Source organism: Orycteropus afer, unplaced genomic scaffold (genome assembly GCF_000298275.1).
Source record: "Orycteropus afer afer isolate SDZICR_OR568_19922 unplaced genomic scaffold, OryAfe1.0 scaffold00017, whole genome shotgun sequence".
Lineage (NCBI taxonomy): Eukaryota > Metazoa > Chordata > Mammalia > Tubulidentata > Orycteropodidae > Orycteropus > Orycteropus afer.
This window is the reverse complement of record NW_006921604.1, coordinates 5,490,395-5,508,252: the sequence shown is the minus strand read 5'-3', so window position 1 is coordinate 5,508,252 and position 17,858 is coordinate 5,490,395. Positions and strand designations below refer to the sequence as shown.

Below are 17,858 nucleotides of genomic sequence, written 5' to 3'. Positions count from 1 at the left end.
GTCCACTTTTGTATCCTTCCCTTCAAGGCTCAGGGGTCCAAGATTATCTTCTGTGTCTGTGTTAATTGGTTTCCCTTTTCTTTGTTGAACAGCATCTGTGCAGTTCTTCTGCCTAGTCCACCATCTTGCTGGAACTCTCCCTTATTTGCCTTTAGAATACAACCCAGTACAGATTTCCTATGGTTTGGCCACAACATATCTAAGATTCCCTCATGATATTCCAGCTCACCCCACAGTTACACAAACCCCCCCTGAACACCTCCAACTCTCTCATCACTTGAAGACTTTTTGCCAAAGCTGTTCTTTCTCTTGGAATATTTTTTTATTCAGTTCTCCAACTAACCACCCTCTCTTGTTTTTCAAAGTGCAGTATCCATCCTAATCCTTTCTCAGTATTCTAGAGCATAGAAAATCCCCTCCTTGGCCTTTTATGGCTTCTCTGAACCAGCCATTTCTGTATGTTTTTTAAAAGTTTCTTTATTCATGCTGTTTTACTATTTTACTTATCTATATCTTATCCCCTCAAGAAATGCCATGAGGCAGGGACAACTGCCTTCACTACTTTGCATTCCACACAAGGCCAATTACAGCACTTAAAAAAAGCAAGTGTTCATCAAGCACTTAATGGGTAGAGAAAAGACAATGACAAGAGGAAAAGTTCTGCAAGTGAGGAACATTTTTGTTAAGTTCATCATTCATCAGTTTATCAAGATGAATCCAGTCTTCTAGGCATCAGGACTGAGCAATTCCATAAAAATGGAAGAAAATATATCCACACTCTGAGTATAGAGTTTAAAAAAAGAAGAAGAAGAAATCCAAACCCACCTGGCAACCAGGGGTCAGCAGGACTGTGGCCATGCCATTTTCTTTTGGGTTTCCAGTATTGTGAAGGTCTGAGTCCTCAGATGGTGATCCTAGCAGTGCAGATAGGAGCCATGATGATTACTTTTGCCTTGCGGTAAACTCAGAAACTGCCATACACCAGTTACTTGTTGCCAAAGAAGAGTCAACATAGGGAACCAAGGGATAACCCTATAACATTACAGAACCAAGAAAATCATGATCATTCTGCCTCAGGTTCCTCCTATCTCCTCTGCTCTTAAACTTTAGTGGAACTCTGCTATGAGAATCTGAACACATAAATTAAATACATAATTAAATTTCTTTCTCTGCTCTGCTCAGTGATAGTCAAAATAATACTCAAAATCTGTGTCAATCTGTGTCTCACTGAATGATTCATTCCTGTTCTATTCCAGGCTCACAGGATAAACTAAGACTGTTGTTGTGTGCCATAGAGTTGATTCCAACGACACTACAGGACAGAGTAGAACTGTCCCACAGGGTTTCCAAGGCGGTAATCTTTACAAGAGCACATTGCCAAGTCTTTTCTCCTAAGGAGTGGCTAGTGTGTTTAAACTGCAAATCTTTTGGTTAGCAGTGGAGTGCTTAACCATTGTACCACCAGAGTTCCTAAACTAAAACCAATTAAATTCTTTTTTAATACTGGTTTTACAGATACTAAACTGGTGTTTTCAGAAAAGCTGTTAAGTTTTTTGGAAAAAAAAAAAAAAAAACAGGATTCTCAACAAATTCCATCACTTCTTGGATCCTTACTTTCCTCTTCTATCAAATGGGTATGGGGTCTCTGTGAGAACAAAAAGAAGTCATTATCAAAAGCTAACTTGTCAGATCTGTTGATTTGAGGAGGCAAGAGAAGTATCCAAAACTAAATCCACTGCCTTGGAGTCCATTTGGACTCATGACGACCCCATGTGCTACAGAGCAGAACTGAGCTTTATGGGAGTTTCTTTGCTGTCATCCTTATGGAAGGAGACTGCCAGGCTTTTCTTATGTGGCACCACTGGGTGGCCTTGAGCCACCAACTTTTCAGTTAGCAGCCATTTGCACCACCCAGAGACCTCCTAAGGGAGGGATAAAAAAACAAACCCACTGATTCATAACAACAACCTTTTGTTTAGCAGCCAAATGCCTTAACCACTGCACCACCACAGCTCCTTCCAAACCAAACCAAATGCACTGCCGTTGAGTCCAGTCGACTCACAGCAACCTCTCATAGGGTTTCTGAGGCGGTATCACTACGAAAGTAGATCGCCCAATCTTTCTTCCAAGGAGTGGCTAGTGGGTTTGAACCGCCAGCCTTCTGGTTAGCAGTCAAATGCCCTAGGCACTACGCCACCAGAGCTCCCAACAGCTCCTTAGAAAGCTATCAAAAAAAACAAACCCACTGCCATCGGGTTTATTCCAATTAATGTTGTTGTTATTTGCCATGGAGTGGGACCCAACTCATAGCGACCCGCCCCCCTTGGGTTTCCGAGGCAGTATCACTACGGAAGTAGATTGCTCAACCTTCCTTCCGAGTAGTGGTGGTGGGTTTGAACCGCCAGCCTTCTGGTTAGCAGTCAAGTGCCTTAGGCACTACGCTACCACAGCTCCTATTCCAACTAATAGCGATCTTATAAGACAGGGCAGAAGAGCTCCACCTTTCTCCTGCGGAGCAGCTGGTGAGTTCGAAGCGCAGATCTTATGGTTAGCAGCCAAATACGTTAGCTACTGCGCCACCAGAGCTCCTAAGGGAAGGATGTTGTTGATGATGATGTCGATTCAGACTCACAGTGACCCTATGTACAACAGAACGAAATATTGTCCTGTCCTGCGCCGTTATCACAATCCTTGAAATGCTTGAGCCGATCGCTGCAGCCACTGCGTCCATCAAAGGGAGGTATACAACATCCTAAAGACCAGCAGGGCAATGGAGGCAGGGGGCTCTCCCCCAACAGGAGACCAAAAGGTAGGAAGGGACTCGCTCATAAGAAGATGTGGAGACAGACTCTTTCCTGAGCCTGCCCAGCCAGAGGGCAACCTTTCTCCTTCTCTACCTCTCCACTGGCACCCAGTTCCCATCCCTGTGAAATTCTCACCTCTGCCCCAAGGCTCCATGATGACTCCCTCCTTTGGCCCGCGCAGGAGACAACTGCCCAGGGCAGAAGAGCGCCGCGAACGCGCGCAGGGGCCGGAGGAGCCCACCGCTCTGGTCAACTCAGAGGCCAGGGAACGCAGAGCGCGACTCTTGCGGGGCACCCCCACTCAGAGGTCCTTCTGCAGCCTTCCGGCCACTCACACTTAGAAGAACATATGTTCAGCCTCGCTATACCCAAGCTCCCACACACACACGCCCCACATGGTAGAAGCTCCGGCCAGACCACAAAGGAATCTAAGAGCAAGCTGGGCTAAGTGGCGCCTACCCGACAGCAAGACTGAACTACAACTCCCAGAATCCTCCTCGGGGCGAGGCTTGCGTCTCCGGACGCCACTTCCCAGAGAACTCCGCGACTCTCCTGCTGGGCTGTTTTTTGTGCTGCATTTCGTGCGGTGGTCCGCGCTCGGGGATTGGGTTTGAGCGCTCGGTCCTTCAGAGGGCGCCGTCCATAGCCCTGCTCTCGTTGTGACTCTGAGCTGTGGCACCTGGGGGAGTTCGCGCAGCCGAAGACAGTCGCTCCGCCATCTCTGTAACCAGCGGAAGGCAGGGTCCCTCACTTAACCCAGAGTTGCCTCGTTGGCTGCAGCCTCTCAGAGGAGGCGTCTGCAACCCAAAGGATGCATAACTGCCTGTCGTGTGAGGATTTTATTTTAAAATAAGAGAAATGCTCGGGTTGCCATGCATAAACCCATGTAGTTTATTGCAAGTTAGTCATGGCACTGCAGACAGGTACGACCCCAAAACATTCATTTAGCCCAGAAGAATTAGGGTAGGGCAAGTTAGTCCAGTGATTATAGCCCAAAATTTCAGTGATCGGGTGTTTAACGAGTGGTCTGAAGAGGAAGGGTTGACCAACAGCTCGTAGGAGAGGGTCTCCTGTAACTAGGGCTGGCCTGGCGGGCAGTCTCTGATAGAACCTCCAGAAGAGCCACAGTCTTGGGATAGGGTTCCTGACAGAGTCGCTGTGCCTCTACTTTGACCATTTTGCCTCCACCTTGCTCTATTGGAAGAGCAAAAGCTCTGGAGTTTTATATGATTTCGGTCCTGTTTTTGGGTTTATCAGAGCCATCTAATTCATATTGTACCAGGATAACTTATTCCATAAGTTCATAATCAGAAGTTTGCTCAGAATGTCTCACATAGCTAAACTGGAGGTTAAGTTAAACCATATGCAAAAAGGGCAAAGGGTGGCATCTGAATTCTAACTTCAGGAGAGGCTGAGAGAAGGATCAACAGCTGGAGCCCAAGGTTGGTTCCCTGAAGTGAAAGTCATGCCGCCACCCTCCAACCTTTTTACTAATTCTGACACCAGCTGTCCCTCCCATGGCACTCATTACTTCTCTGCTGGATTCAATAATTCATTGCAATGGCCACTCAGAACTCAGACAATACAATTACGGGATTTATTAGGGAAGCAACAGGTTACGTTCCAGCTTCAGAAATGCTTAGTATACATTTCTTCCATCAGGACAGACTCCCCTAGGCCATGCCTTCAGGCACACCTCTCTTTGGCCATTGGCCTGGACCTGGCCTCTGCCCTGCTCAGGCAAGTGTTACAAAGCTCTTTTAGCTTTTCCAATAGGTATATCAAGGTGCACCCCGCTCTGCCAGCAAGCCTCCTACCCAAAGGCACTCAGCTTTCTCACTCTGTGGGCCAGCAAACCTGCTGCTTTGTCTTGTGCCGGTCTCTAGATTTTACAGCCACTGTCTCTTTGCCATTGTCTCTGCAAGGATCTTGGGTCCAAGGATGCACTCTACTTCTAGCTTCTCTCTCTTGATGGCAGTGAGATCCGCCCTTCTGCCTCTGTGAGGGCTCCTTTTAAGACTACTGGAATGACAAAAATGACCAATCCTCACATTGCGGTTCCATAAACCTTATTTCCATGGCCCCATTCCCACAAGGGTGCCATGTACCTTATTTACGTCACTAACAAGCTGTCTAGTGCCCTTGGTAGACCATAAGCACCTCACATTTGCAAAGTTTCACCCATCATCTGGTGGATGTCACAAAGATCATGGCTAGAAGAGGCATACCAAGTAATACACCACTATTTCACACAAAGCAGTTGTTTACATTAGAAGCTTCCTGTCAGTTTCAAGTTTTTCACAGCTTAGCTTTAAATAAATGTTCAAGTCACACATTACATTTTTACAGGTGACTTTGGATCACTACATTATAAGCATATATTACACTGTCCCAGTCCCACCTCTGCTTTGTCTGCTAGGTATATTAGGCCCATTGTAGCAGGGACAGAGATTATCTCAGTTTACTTCTAGTAACCAGGGTGTTTATTTGAGGCTGGACCTGAAAGTAAGGAAAACTGGAATCTCAATCCTTGCCTCACTTCAACCAAGAAACAGCCATGTTACCAAGAAGAATCAGTAACTGATAATGCTGACCTCAAGGAGACTGGAATCTGACTGAAATTCAGACTCCCAATGAGCTCTAAGAGCTGCTTGTCAGGTATCAGTAGATCTTCAAGCTAGTGCGTGTTCTTACTTACCTTCTAAAAAGTGGCTAATTTTCTATTCAGTTAAACTTCCAAAGAGAGAAAATCATATTTTACCCAAAATCCCTGTTTGGGTAAAAGCCACAATGTCTGTTTGTCCTTTCTCTAATAGAATTCCCAAATTTTAGCTAGGCATAATGGTTCCCAGAGTAAAGATTACGTTTCTCATCATCCCTGCCTCTTTCCATGGGGGATAAGAGCAAAAGTGATTCTTACAGAGAAAGCAGCTTTCTTTTTGCCCCCTCCTTTATGCTGGGGAACACAGACATAATGATAAGTCATCTTGTACCTTGTGGACAAGGTTACACACTAGGAATGGCAAACCAAGAAGACAGAAGAAACTGAGCCCTGGGCAATTCAATGGAGCAGACCTTAAATTCCTTCAGTGACAGAGATGTAAATTCTATTTTGCATAAACCACTATTTCTTTGGGTCTCTGCCAAACAGATAGCCACTCCTATCTCCTAGCTCTTCTATAGATTGGCTGCTAGGGCTAAGGAAAATAGGGGCTACCAGTTCAGAGAATAGATGGCATCTCCCCACCCTCCCATCAGAAAGAGTTATGGGATGGACCGTTTCAGATTTTTATGAAAGCTACCACCAACTCACACATCTGGAACACCAGCAAATACCTTTTTTGTTGTTGTTAAGCATTCCGATCACAGAAATCCATTCTTTTTTGTTACTAAATTAATGGTCAATTCTCAGTTCTCATCTCACTTGACCTATCATCAGCAGTTGATAAAGCTGATTACTCCTTCCTAGAAACACTGGTTCTACTTTGCAGGGGAACAGGCTTTTGTGAGGCTGAATATGGCTACACTCTTGCTTGCTACTAGCTCACTTCTACTTGCTAAGTCACTCTTATGTAATTAATTGCTGAGGTGGCCTTGGAGTTCCGGGACTCTGGCACTGAGAGACCTTTGTTTGCCAGAGCCATAAAAACTCCTGCCACCTTCCGGGGGGCATGGAGATTCCAGTTGACCCTGACACTGCCCAGCCAATATCACCATCCTGGAGCTGCCAGCCTCATTCTCTCAGCCCCCTCCATATCTGGAGGCAAATTTAGAGTTGCAGGTGTGTGCCCAGACAATTGACCAGGCAGTCAAGAGACTGAAGACATGGCTGATAAGGAAGAGGCATCTGCAGGGGGAATCTTGGGGCCAGGTTTGGTCCATCCACCAGGAGATACCCCATGTTGGCCAATGGCTTCTATGTGGGGAGGTCTGGCCCATATGCTGGTTGCATCTGGACTACTGTGTGAGCACGAGGATGCCCTGAAAATGCCAAGCAATATACCAATACCACAGTTGTGGGAAAGCATGCATGCACCTTCATAAATGTGAGAAAGAGGCTAGGAGAGCAGTAGCAGCCATGGGATGGCCACTACTGTGAGCAAGTATAGTGGCTTGCACCACTTTGTCAAAATAAGAGATTCAGGTTTTCTGGGAATGTTTGATTTGTTTACCCATGGTAGCTAAAATATAGTATTATGGTCTTTGGAACTCATTAAAATCCCTTATTCAATTGAGGGAACACTTACTCCACTTTATCCTTCTTAAATTCTTTTAATCTCATAATCTCACTATTTGATCTGTCAAATAGATTTATTGATGAAATTTTTCAAAGGAGTTAGATATGGTGGTGAGGCTTTTCAAAGGAGTTCTAGAAAAGTCCCACTTTCTATCTGGGTAGGAGTTGAGGAGTTGATGTGAAAGAACCAATGGGAGAGTGGGCATCCATACTGTGAGAGAAACCAAGAGACCTTTTGATGAGAAACACCTTTTAGCTAATATGCTATGCTCTTGCATCAAGATATACCATTTTCCTACCTTTCATACATGCTGGAACAAAAGAAAGGGACAAGTAGTAAACCTGGAGATTTATTAGGCATCTCCATAATTATGTTTAACAGTCAAGAGCTACTTGTTGAACTGACTCTTGGCAAAAGATAAACCAACTTCAAATGGTATGAATATATTTACCAAAAAACCAAACTCACTGCCATCAAGTCAATTCTGACTCATAGAGACCTCCATAGGGTTTCCAAGGCTGTAAATATTTATGGAAGTATATTGCCCCATCTTCCTTCTGCAGAGCTGCTGGTGGGTTTGAACTGCTGCCCTTCTGGTTAGCAACCAAATGCCTCATCTACTATGCCACCAGAGCTCTGTTAAATGTGATTATGGAGATATATAATTCATCCTCTGCATACTTTTAAAAAAAATAGTTTGGATGTGGATAAATAAATGTCTTTAGTAAAAGTTGCAGAAAAGTTGGTCTGAAGAAAGCAGACATGTTAAAAAAAAAAGGACTCTGGGATTGCATTACCTCATGAAGGATTTGTAACAATTATGCTCAGCTATTAGAACAGGAAAAAAAGACAAATAAATATTCACTCCTCATTTATCAACATGGTTAGCTTCCAAAGACTAAGTCTTTATGTGAAATTGGTGTTATGTGAGATTCAGGGGATACACCTCATCTTTGACCCTGGTGTCCACCCTTCCCCCCACCCTATCTCTCTCTGCCCATCAGTGCCCCTAGTGCATCTCAAGATGTCCATAGCATGGCAGGCCCCTTGTCCCCACCACCATGGAGTCTGTGGGGGCTGGCAGTGGTGGTGGTCATCAGGTGTTGCCTACTTCTCACCACCCAACCTGTTCAGGGATGCTGCTCATCCTCCGTCCACCTCAGCCCCACAGTCCCAAGTAGCTCCCATCCTGCCTCCCCCTCACCAACCTTCCCATCATGTTTTGGCCCTTTTCAAGCCTCCCCATGTCCACTTGTGATGTCACATCATCCCACTGTCATTCCACACCCCCCATGAACAGATCAAGATGTCAGAAATCAATGGGAGAAGGCATCTTGCAGCACGTTGGCCAGAGTCCTTTGTGTGGTCCAGTCATTGCTGGGGCCTCTGGTATATCATCCTTTGAGGTGTCCTGTGGAGGGTGCCCCAGGCCAGTCGTGGCCCCATGTGGGGCCTGGACTACTGAAGACGCTACCTGAGAATTTTTTCAAAATTGTTGTAAATGTGAAATGTCAGATAAAAAGATAGGTGCAAAAAGACAAAATGGTTGTTGGAAGAGACTCTGAAAATTGATCATGATGCATAGTAAAAGGGACAGAAGGAGTGGTGACATAAAAGAGCTAAACATAAGATTTCAAAGGGTGGTTCAAAAGACACGGTAAAATAGTATAATGAAATGTACAAAGACCTGGAGTTAGAAAACCAAAATCAAAGAACACAATCAATATTTCTTAAGCTGAAAGAACTGAAGAGAAAAATCAAGCCTCAAGTTGCAGTAGTGAAAGATTCTAAGAGCATAAAATTGAATGGCATCAAAAGAAGATGGAAGGAATACTGTACAGAGTCACTAAACCAAAAAGAATTGGTTGATGTTCAACCATTTCAAGAGGTAGCATATAATCAAGAACTGCTGGTATTGAAGGAAGACATTCAAGCTGCACTGAAAACATTGGTGAAAAACAAGTCTCCAGGAATTAACAGAATACCAGTTAAGATGCTTCAACAAACAGATACAATGTTGGAAGCACTTACTTATCTAAGTCAAGAAACTTGGAAGACAGCCACCTGCCTAACTGACTGGAAGATAAAATGCAAAAATGGCTGCAACCATACATTGACTGGGAATTGCCAGAAGTTCAAGCTAGATCCAGATCTATCATTGCTGATGTCATAAGGATCTTGGCTGAAAGCAAAGAATACCAGAAAGACATTACCTGTATGCTATCAACTACACAAAGGCATTAGATGGTGTGGATCATATGGATAACATTGCAAAGAATGGGAATTCCAGAACACTTATCTGCTCATGCAGAACCTGTACATGGATCAAGGGGCAGTCATTTGAACAGAATAAGCGTATACTTCATGGAAAAGGTGTATGGCAAGGTAGTATTCTTTCACTTCATTTATTCAATCTATGCTGAACAAATAATAGAGAAGCTGGGCTATATGAAGAACACTGCATCAGGATTAGAGGGAGACTGTTTAACAACCTGACATGCAGATGACACAATCTTATTTGCCTCAAGTGAAGATGATCTGAAACATTTACTGATGAACACCCTTCAGTATGGATTACACCTGAACATAAAGAAAATAAAACTCCTTTCAACTGGACTGTAAACAACATCATGATAAATGGCAAAGAAATAGAAATTGTCAAGGATTTAATTCTACTTGGATCCACAATCAATGCCCATGAAAGCAGCAGTCAAAAAATCAAATGGCAATTTTTAAACATACTATACAGCTACATTCCGACTCGATGGCAAAACAACAACAACAACAACAACAACATACAGCTACATTAATCAAAACAGATTGGTATTGGTATAGCAATACACAAATAGACCAGTGGAATAGAATTGAGACTTCAGAAATAAACCTATACATCTACAGTCTACTGATTTTTGACAAGGGTGTTAAGTCCATTTGATGGGGAAAGAAAAGTCTCTTCAATAAATGCTGCTGGGAAAACTGGAGTTCCATGTGCAGAAAAAATGAAACAGGAACCATGCCCTATACATATACACAAACAAATTAAAAATGGATTGAGGATCTAAATGTCCTTAAACTAAACGAAAGCCATGAATTCTTAAAAGAACAAGCAGGGGCAATGCTACCAGGACTAGCTTCCAACAGTGGATTATCTAATATAATCATGAAAGCACAGGAAGCAAAAGATAAAATAAATATATGGGACCTGATAAAAATGAAAAATTTTCTCCATCAGAAGACTACCAAAAAAGTGAAAACTCAAGCTACTGATTCCAGAAACCATATATCCAGCTAGAATCTAACAACCATTCCACCCAAATCACAGTAAAAAATATACTAAAAAAAAAAAATCTAATAACCAAAATATATATAAGACTTCAACAACTTAACAACAGAAAGATAAATAACCAATCATAAAATTGGCAAAGGACTTGAACAGACATTTCACCAAAGACGATATTCAAATGGCCATGAAACACATGAAAAGAGCCTCAGCATTATTAGCCATGAAAGATGCAAATCAAAACCTCAATGAGAAACTTTTTCACCCTCCCTAGGATGGCTAAGATATAAAAAACAGAAAATAATGTTGACATTATTCAAATGTTGACAAGGATGTGGGAATAACAAAACCCTTATCCATTGCTGGTGGGAATGCAAAATGGTACAGCCATGGCAGGAATGTGTGGCAATTCCTCAAAAAACTAAAACTAGAACTACCATATGACCCAGCAATTCCACTCCTAGGTATATACCCCAAAGATCTGAAAGCAGAGACTCAAAAAGAGATTTGTACACACACCAATGTTCATTGCAGTACTATTCACAAAAGCAAAAGGTGGAAACAACCTAAATGCCCATCAACAGAATGGATAAACAAAATGTGGTACATACAACGGTATGTATACAATGATATGTATACAACAGACTACTACTGAGCCAGTGAGAGAAATGAAATCTTGATCCATACTACAGTAAGGATGGAGCTTGAAGACATTATGCTGACCTAAGTAAGACAATCACAAATACTTCACGGCCTCAGTCATATAAAAAGAGAAGAAAAGGCAAATGTATAAAGACCAAAGTTTATTAGTGGTTACTAGGGGTGGGAGGAAAGGGAATAAAGAGGTTAACAGTGATGGAAAAATCACATTGACTAAGGGTAGGGCTGCACAACCAACTATTGTAATTGTTGATATATTGTACACTTCTATATGTAGAAAGTTGAATTGGCAAGAAAAAAAAAAGTTTCATTTCAGTGTGGAATAAAAGACAAGCTTGGTTGAAAGGTCAAAAGAAAAGAAAAATCAAACAACCTATTGCCTTGGCAAAAGTTGCTGCAAAAGATCTCTTTAAAGTGTTAAAAAGCACCAAGGTCACTTTGATGACTAAGGTGTATCTGACCCAAACCATGGTATTTTCAATCACCTCATATGCATGGGAAATTGCCTCATATGCACTAAAAGAAAGAAAAAAATAGAAAAAAACTCACCACCATGAATCTATTGTGACTCACAGCGACCCCCACTGGGTTTCTGAGGTGTCAAATCTTTACAGAAGTAGATTGCCCAGTCTTCCTTCCACAGAGTGGCTGGCTGGTTTGAATTGCAACCACTGGATTTCCAAGGCAGGGTAAATCTTTATGGAAGTAGATTACTCCATCTTCCTTCCATGGAGTAGCTGGTAGGTTTGAACCACCAACCTAGTTGGCAGTCAAATGCCTTAGGCACTGCACTACCAGAGCTCCCTATAGCTTCAATAAAAAACCAAACCAAACTCACTGCCATCAAGTTGATTCTGACTTATAGTGATCCTCATGGGAGCAGCTGGTGGGTTTGAGCCGCTGACCTTCTGGTTAGCAGCCAAATGCCTTAGGCACTATGCAAGTCTCTATGGGGGTTGCTTATTTGGTTGAGTTAAGCTATTGTGAAGCCTGATTGGCATGACGTCGCTGATGTAGGACGATAGATGGTTTGCAACTGAAAGCTTTTCCACACAGACTGCATTTATAGGGCTTCTCTCCAGTGTGAACTCTCTGATGTAGAATAAGCAGTCTTTTTTGAATAAAGCCTTTTTCACATTCAGTGCACTTGTAGGGCTTTTCCCTATGAATTTTCTGGTGCTGCGTAAGGGATGAACGATCAAAGAAAACTTTCCCACATTCACTGCATTCATAAGAACTCTCTCCAGTGTGTGCTCTCCAGTGGCGAATGAGGGAGGATCGGTTAGACAGAGGTTTCCCACACTCCTTACATTTATAGGGCCTCTCTCCAATGTGAGTAAGCTTATGGCGAGCAAGAACCGCTTTCTCTCTAAATGATTTCCCACACTCTGTACATTCAAAAGGTCTTTCTCCAGTATGAATTCTCCGGTGTCGAGCTAATGAAAAGCGAATAGAGAAGCCCTTACCACACTCGTTACACTTAAAGGGTTTCTCTCCAGGATGAATTTGCTGATGGTCAGTAAGGGTTAATTGGTCATAAACAGTTTTCCCATATTCATTGCATTCATAGGGTCTCTCCTCAGTGTGAGGCTTCAGATGTTTATTAAGACAGCTCCTGTAACTGAAGACTTCCCCACCTTTACATTCATAGGCCTTCTCTCCAGTGTGAGTCCTCCGATGGTGGCTGAAGGATAAATGGTCATGAAAGGTCTTCCCACACATGCTGCATTCATAGTTTCTCCCCATACTGTTGGCTTTCTTGGGAGGGGTAGGTCCTTGCCTTGGGTCCTTCTCCTTGGGAGAGGAGTTCTTCAAAATCTCCCCAGAAGGATTTTGTTTCTTTATTTCCAACCTGCCCTCAGGTTTATCATGTCCCAGTGCAGGACCCAGGGGACCATTTCTTCTGATTTTTTCCATTAAAGTATGTTGTGGCTTTGCATTTTTAGATACATCCTGCCTTTGAGTTGAGTCATGGCTCTTGGGTCTAGTCTTCTGACCTAAAACAAATAGAAAACATAGATATATCTGGCTTTTAGTGCTACTGAAAAAGAAAACACAATATATATTAAGAAAAGAACAAATACAAAATATTTCTGGTTCATTGGTAGCCCCTTAAAAATAATAGGGAGAGGTTGAAACTGGCAGAGGAAAAGAGAATAGAGACTAGAAGTGGAAGACGGGCATTTAGCTCCCTAAACAAGTTTCAATTATTCATTCATCAGATATTTACCAGGTGCCCAGTTAGTACCAGGAACAGTAAAAGTCTTGGGACAATGAATAAGATGGCCATGGTCCCTGCCATTCTGTTGCTTAAATTCTATGAGGGAAAACAAAGAATAAACAAACAAAACAAAATGGATGGTAATAAGTACACTGAAGGAAATAATGACTGGGCATTGGAATGAGGAGCTTCTTCCAAGGAACCTTCAGAAATGGGCTCCTGGAGATGACATTGAAACTGAGAGATCTGAAAGATAATCACTTAACCATGCACACAGCCAAAACAAGAGCATTTCAGGGAGAACCAGAAGCCGAAAAATAGGAAATACACATGGAAGCGCTGGAATAAAGGGCGGTTTGTTATGTGTCAGTGTGTGAACAGCACAGAATAAGCCGGGAAATAGGGTAGCGTCTGAGAAAGTGAGCTGTCAGTGAATACTGAGTGGTGCTGAAAAGGAAGAGGAAGGAGATGTGATAAAGGATAAGCAGGAAAGATGAGGAAGTATTATCAGAGTTGAATTATATCTCAACTCTTATCACTCACACACACACACCCCCCCTTGGGAGGGGACCAGGAAGGACCCTGCTGTACAAAGTTCCACTTATCCATTCATCTGACAGCTATCAGAGTGTGCTATTACGAGGTACTGTTGTAGGCACTGGGGGGATACAGTAGTAAATAACATAAAACAAAGCATCTCTAATGGAGTTTACATTTTAATTAGGGGGTAGACAGGCAGTAAACAAAATAAAGAAGTAAAAATATAGTATGTTAGGGAGATGGAGCTGGGAAGAAATAGGTAGTACGCGGACTGAGGAGGGAGGGAAGGGATGGAGAGATTTTGGTTTTCAACAGCAAGGTCAGGGAAAGCCTGACTGAGAAGGTGACACATTAGAGCAAAGACCAGAAGAAAGTAATAGATAAGTCACGTGAACTCTGGGGGATGAATTGTCCAAGCAAAGGGCCAGCATGGCAACAACCATCTCCATAAACCTATGAGATCCCAAGTGAACTGTCTGACTGAGGCCCATCTGTCCATTTCACAATTACCTGGAGAAGTACTTTCTAGCCCTTCTTTCTCTTCCGCTTCCTGAAAATCAAGTGTCCATGGTTCTTCACCTCTTTCCAACTGGAAAATCACATCAGGGTTAGGAACTAGAAGCCCTGTTTACAAAAAATGAAATGAGAAATGGCTATTTGGGATGGAAATTCAAGCCATCTCAAGGTTACTACCACTTCCTTAATCTCTAGGGAGGAAAAGGAACTATCCTGAAAATACATGCTTACTTTTCAGAATTATGAACAGAAGTCAGAACTGACTTTCTAGAAAATCTAAATGAGTTCTATTTGAACTGGTTCACTTATTCCTAGCAATCTCTCCAAAATGGAACTAGGTGTTCTTGTACATTGAGGGGAAGTTCTTGGTTTAAAGAGGCAGAACATGAAGAAGGCTCTACTCTGGCATAGCATGAAGAAGCTGCCTTATTTTCTTCTGTGGTCTTTTACATTTAATATACATTTTTATCCCTTAATTTTACTTCTGTGTAATTGTACTGAATTTGATAAAACTACAAATCAAACTAGAATAGCTTTAGAAATATAATTCAATTTCTGTACAGATGATATATGAAACACTTAAATCTGAAAACATCAATTAACAGTTTTTTAGAAATCCTTAAAAAGGTACAGTATGAGGTCTTCAGCTTTAAAATATTTAAACTAGTGACATTTATAAAGCCTTAATTTTCTATATTTAGTATTTTAGTGCCTTTTGAAATATTTAAAGAGCCCTAACAGTGCAGCAGTTAATGTGTTCAGCTGCTAACCAAAACATTAGTGGTTCTAACCTACCAGTTACTCTGCAAGAGAAAGATGTGGCAGTCTGCTTCTGAAAAGATTACAGCCTAAGAAATCCTACAGGGCAGTTTAACTCTGTCTTATAGAATCACTATGAGTTGGAATCAACTTGATGGCAATAAGTATGAAATATTTAAGACACAAAAAAGATAAAGATTAAAGTGAAAAACTATGAATCCACCACCCAACACATTAAGATTGAAGCCCCCTCACTCATTCTTCTTTCCCCTCATGTGGCCACCATTATACGAAATTTGGTGTTAATTACTCCCATGCATTTAAAAATGTGCTTTCTCATTTTCTTTGTAGTTTTTACCATATTTCAAAATTTTCCGTGTTCACTGTAGACAATCAGAAAATATAAAAAAAGAGAGAAGGAAAAATGACCTGTAAGCCTACTAGTCAAAGATAATTACTGGTAGTATTTTCATGCTGATCTTTCTAGACTGTTTCAATGCATATAGATATACATATACATGTTTCATTGTTTTGTAAATGGACTCAAGCTTCAAACATGTGCATCCTGCCTTTTTCATTTAACAAGTACATCATTAATATTTTTCTAATTCTATAAATACCCTAGTCACAGCCCACACTATACTGCTATATTGTATTTCATTATAAAAATACAACAAAGTATTTACCTAAATCCATATTACCAGGTATCTATGTTGTTTCCATTTTTTTCCACAATTTTAAGCAAGGCTGACATAAACATATAATTTTTCCTCAGAAAATTCCCAGAAGCCTGCCCAATTCCAGTTTTACATGACACTTAAAAAAAAAAAAAAAAAAACCCTTAAAATAGAGCCTCAGTCCAACATTCACTTAGACCAGAAAGGGCCACTCCTCTTTGGCCTGGGGTGTCCCTCAGGCTGCATGATAAGATTTCTCTGACATTACGAACACATCCTTTGCCACTTTGCTCATTTCCTTGCCAAGCGGCCTTACGACGTCTGTGGATGGGACTCAGTAGTCTTCCTCCTGCCTTCCAAATACCCTGTTCTGCTTGCTGTTCTTCTGACTCATCTAACATGGCCTAGGGGGTGCTGGCATCATCTCAGGCCTTCTTCTCTCCTTAAAAAACTGTCAGGTGGCTCCTTTTCCTACAAGAATCTGCATGCTCTCTCTATACCTTACCTCTTCTTCCCTGTTGTTCTTTTGACTGTACTTTGAGATCTGGCTTTTGAAATCTGTAGGAACCTGCACATTTACCTTTTATGTAAGCAGGACTTCATTACTACTCGGCTAAACAAAACCAAAAATCAAACCCGTTGCCACTGACTCATTTCTGACTCATAGTGACTACACAAGTAAATACATTTTCAAACCAGCTCCTTGAGATATCCACTAAATCCCAATATTAACACACTTGATTAAACACAAACAACAGAAAGCAAATAAACCCACAAACTGCTCTTGTGCCCTTCCTGCCCTACAGATCTAGCCAAAGATGTACAATCCTGCTCCACTATAAGCAATACTCTTTATAAAAAGAAAAGAAAGGCAGATTCTGAGTCACTGAAGAAAATAATGCTTACCCAAAGAAATAAAATCCCTATAGTTCTCCAGCATCACCTCCCTGTAGAGGGCCCTTTGAGTACAGACCAGTTGATCCCATTCATCTTCTGAAAATGTCACAGCCACATCTTTAAACTTCAGTGACTTCTAAAAAATAAACACATTCTTGTTCATCTGTGTTCCTTCTTTTGTGCCTCACTGAGAAGTAAAGATACAGCACTGGAAAACATGTGGTACGGAAAAGAAATGGTCTTGATGTTGAGGACACTGGATGTTTTAGGGAAGAGGCATGGAATTATTGCTCATAGCCTTATGCCCACAGCTAAGCCTCTTGTTACTCAGCCTCAATTTTTAAACTGTAAATAAAAGAATTGGCTCAGATGATCTTTAAAGTCCCTTACTGGGTTCATGAGATCCAGCCTGACCAATTAGTTCTCCAGTCAAGGGAAGACCTATGATGAGGGTATAGGGAACAGAAGACACTTTAAGGGAGAAAAATCAAAACTGGAAAGGGACCAAAAGATATGATGCCCTTTTGAAAGGAAAGATCACATCTGCCCACACTAGAGGATTCAGAATTTTTATACTTTGATGAAAATTCCTGAAGTCCTCTCTCAGCCATCAGGCTCAATGTTAGGGCAGCACTGTCTCAACCTATGTTCCCCAACCATTGCATACAAATCCATGATGGGGGGCCCTGGACAAAGCTTTAAGTAGGGCCATTCAGAAGGAAGGACCTTGTAGCTATGTTGTATGGTGAGGAAAGAGAGAAATCTGGAGCCTGAAAGGGTCCAGGTGAGTATTCTCTATAGAGTCCATTTTCTACAGGAATGGCTTTAGCTTCCAACACACTCACTCCCTGGTTGGTGAGGAAGCTCCAGACTTCCAGAGTTGGAGAAAATTCAACTCACCTTCCATCTGGCTGTTAAGGGCACAGCTGCCATGCTCGCCTCTTCTGTGTTCTCTTAGAACAAGGCCCAGTTCAGAGATGGCAGAGCTAGGGAAGGAAATTTGAAAGAGACCAAACTATTTTGTAGGTGTTGCACCCAGGCTAAAAAACCTTCACATGTCAACTATGTGTGAAACAGCCCTTACTCCTGATACTCTACTAAGAGCAAAGTAAGCCTAGAAGCAAGGGGTGGAGGCTATGGATATTGCCACAATTTTGTTCTCAGGTTAGTAGAACCTGGGACAAAACTGTGTTCCTAAGTCAAAAAATTATTAAAAGTCAAATGTTTTATATCAAAGTTAATTTTTATACCATTGTATAATACAAT

The 17,858-nt window shown here is 41.9% G+C and overlaps 1 protein-coding gene across 1 annotated transcript in view; it reads right to left on the bottom strand.

Moving 5' to 3' along the window:
- The window catches only part of LOC103213689 (zinc finger protein 11), a 52,445-nt gene that overhangs the window by 11,546 nt on the left and 23,041 nt on the right, over nt 1–17,858 (bottom strand). The window contains exon 5 of the mRNA XM_007959424.2: nt 11,973–12,491. Within this exon, the coding sequence (XP_007957615.2) occupies nt 11,973–12,491 (519 nt within the window). The remainder of the gene's footprint in view (nt 1–11,972; nt 12,492–17,858) is intronic.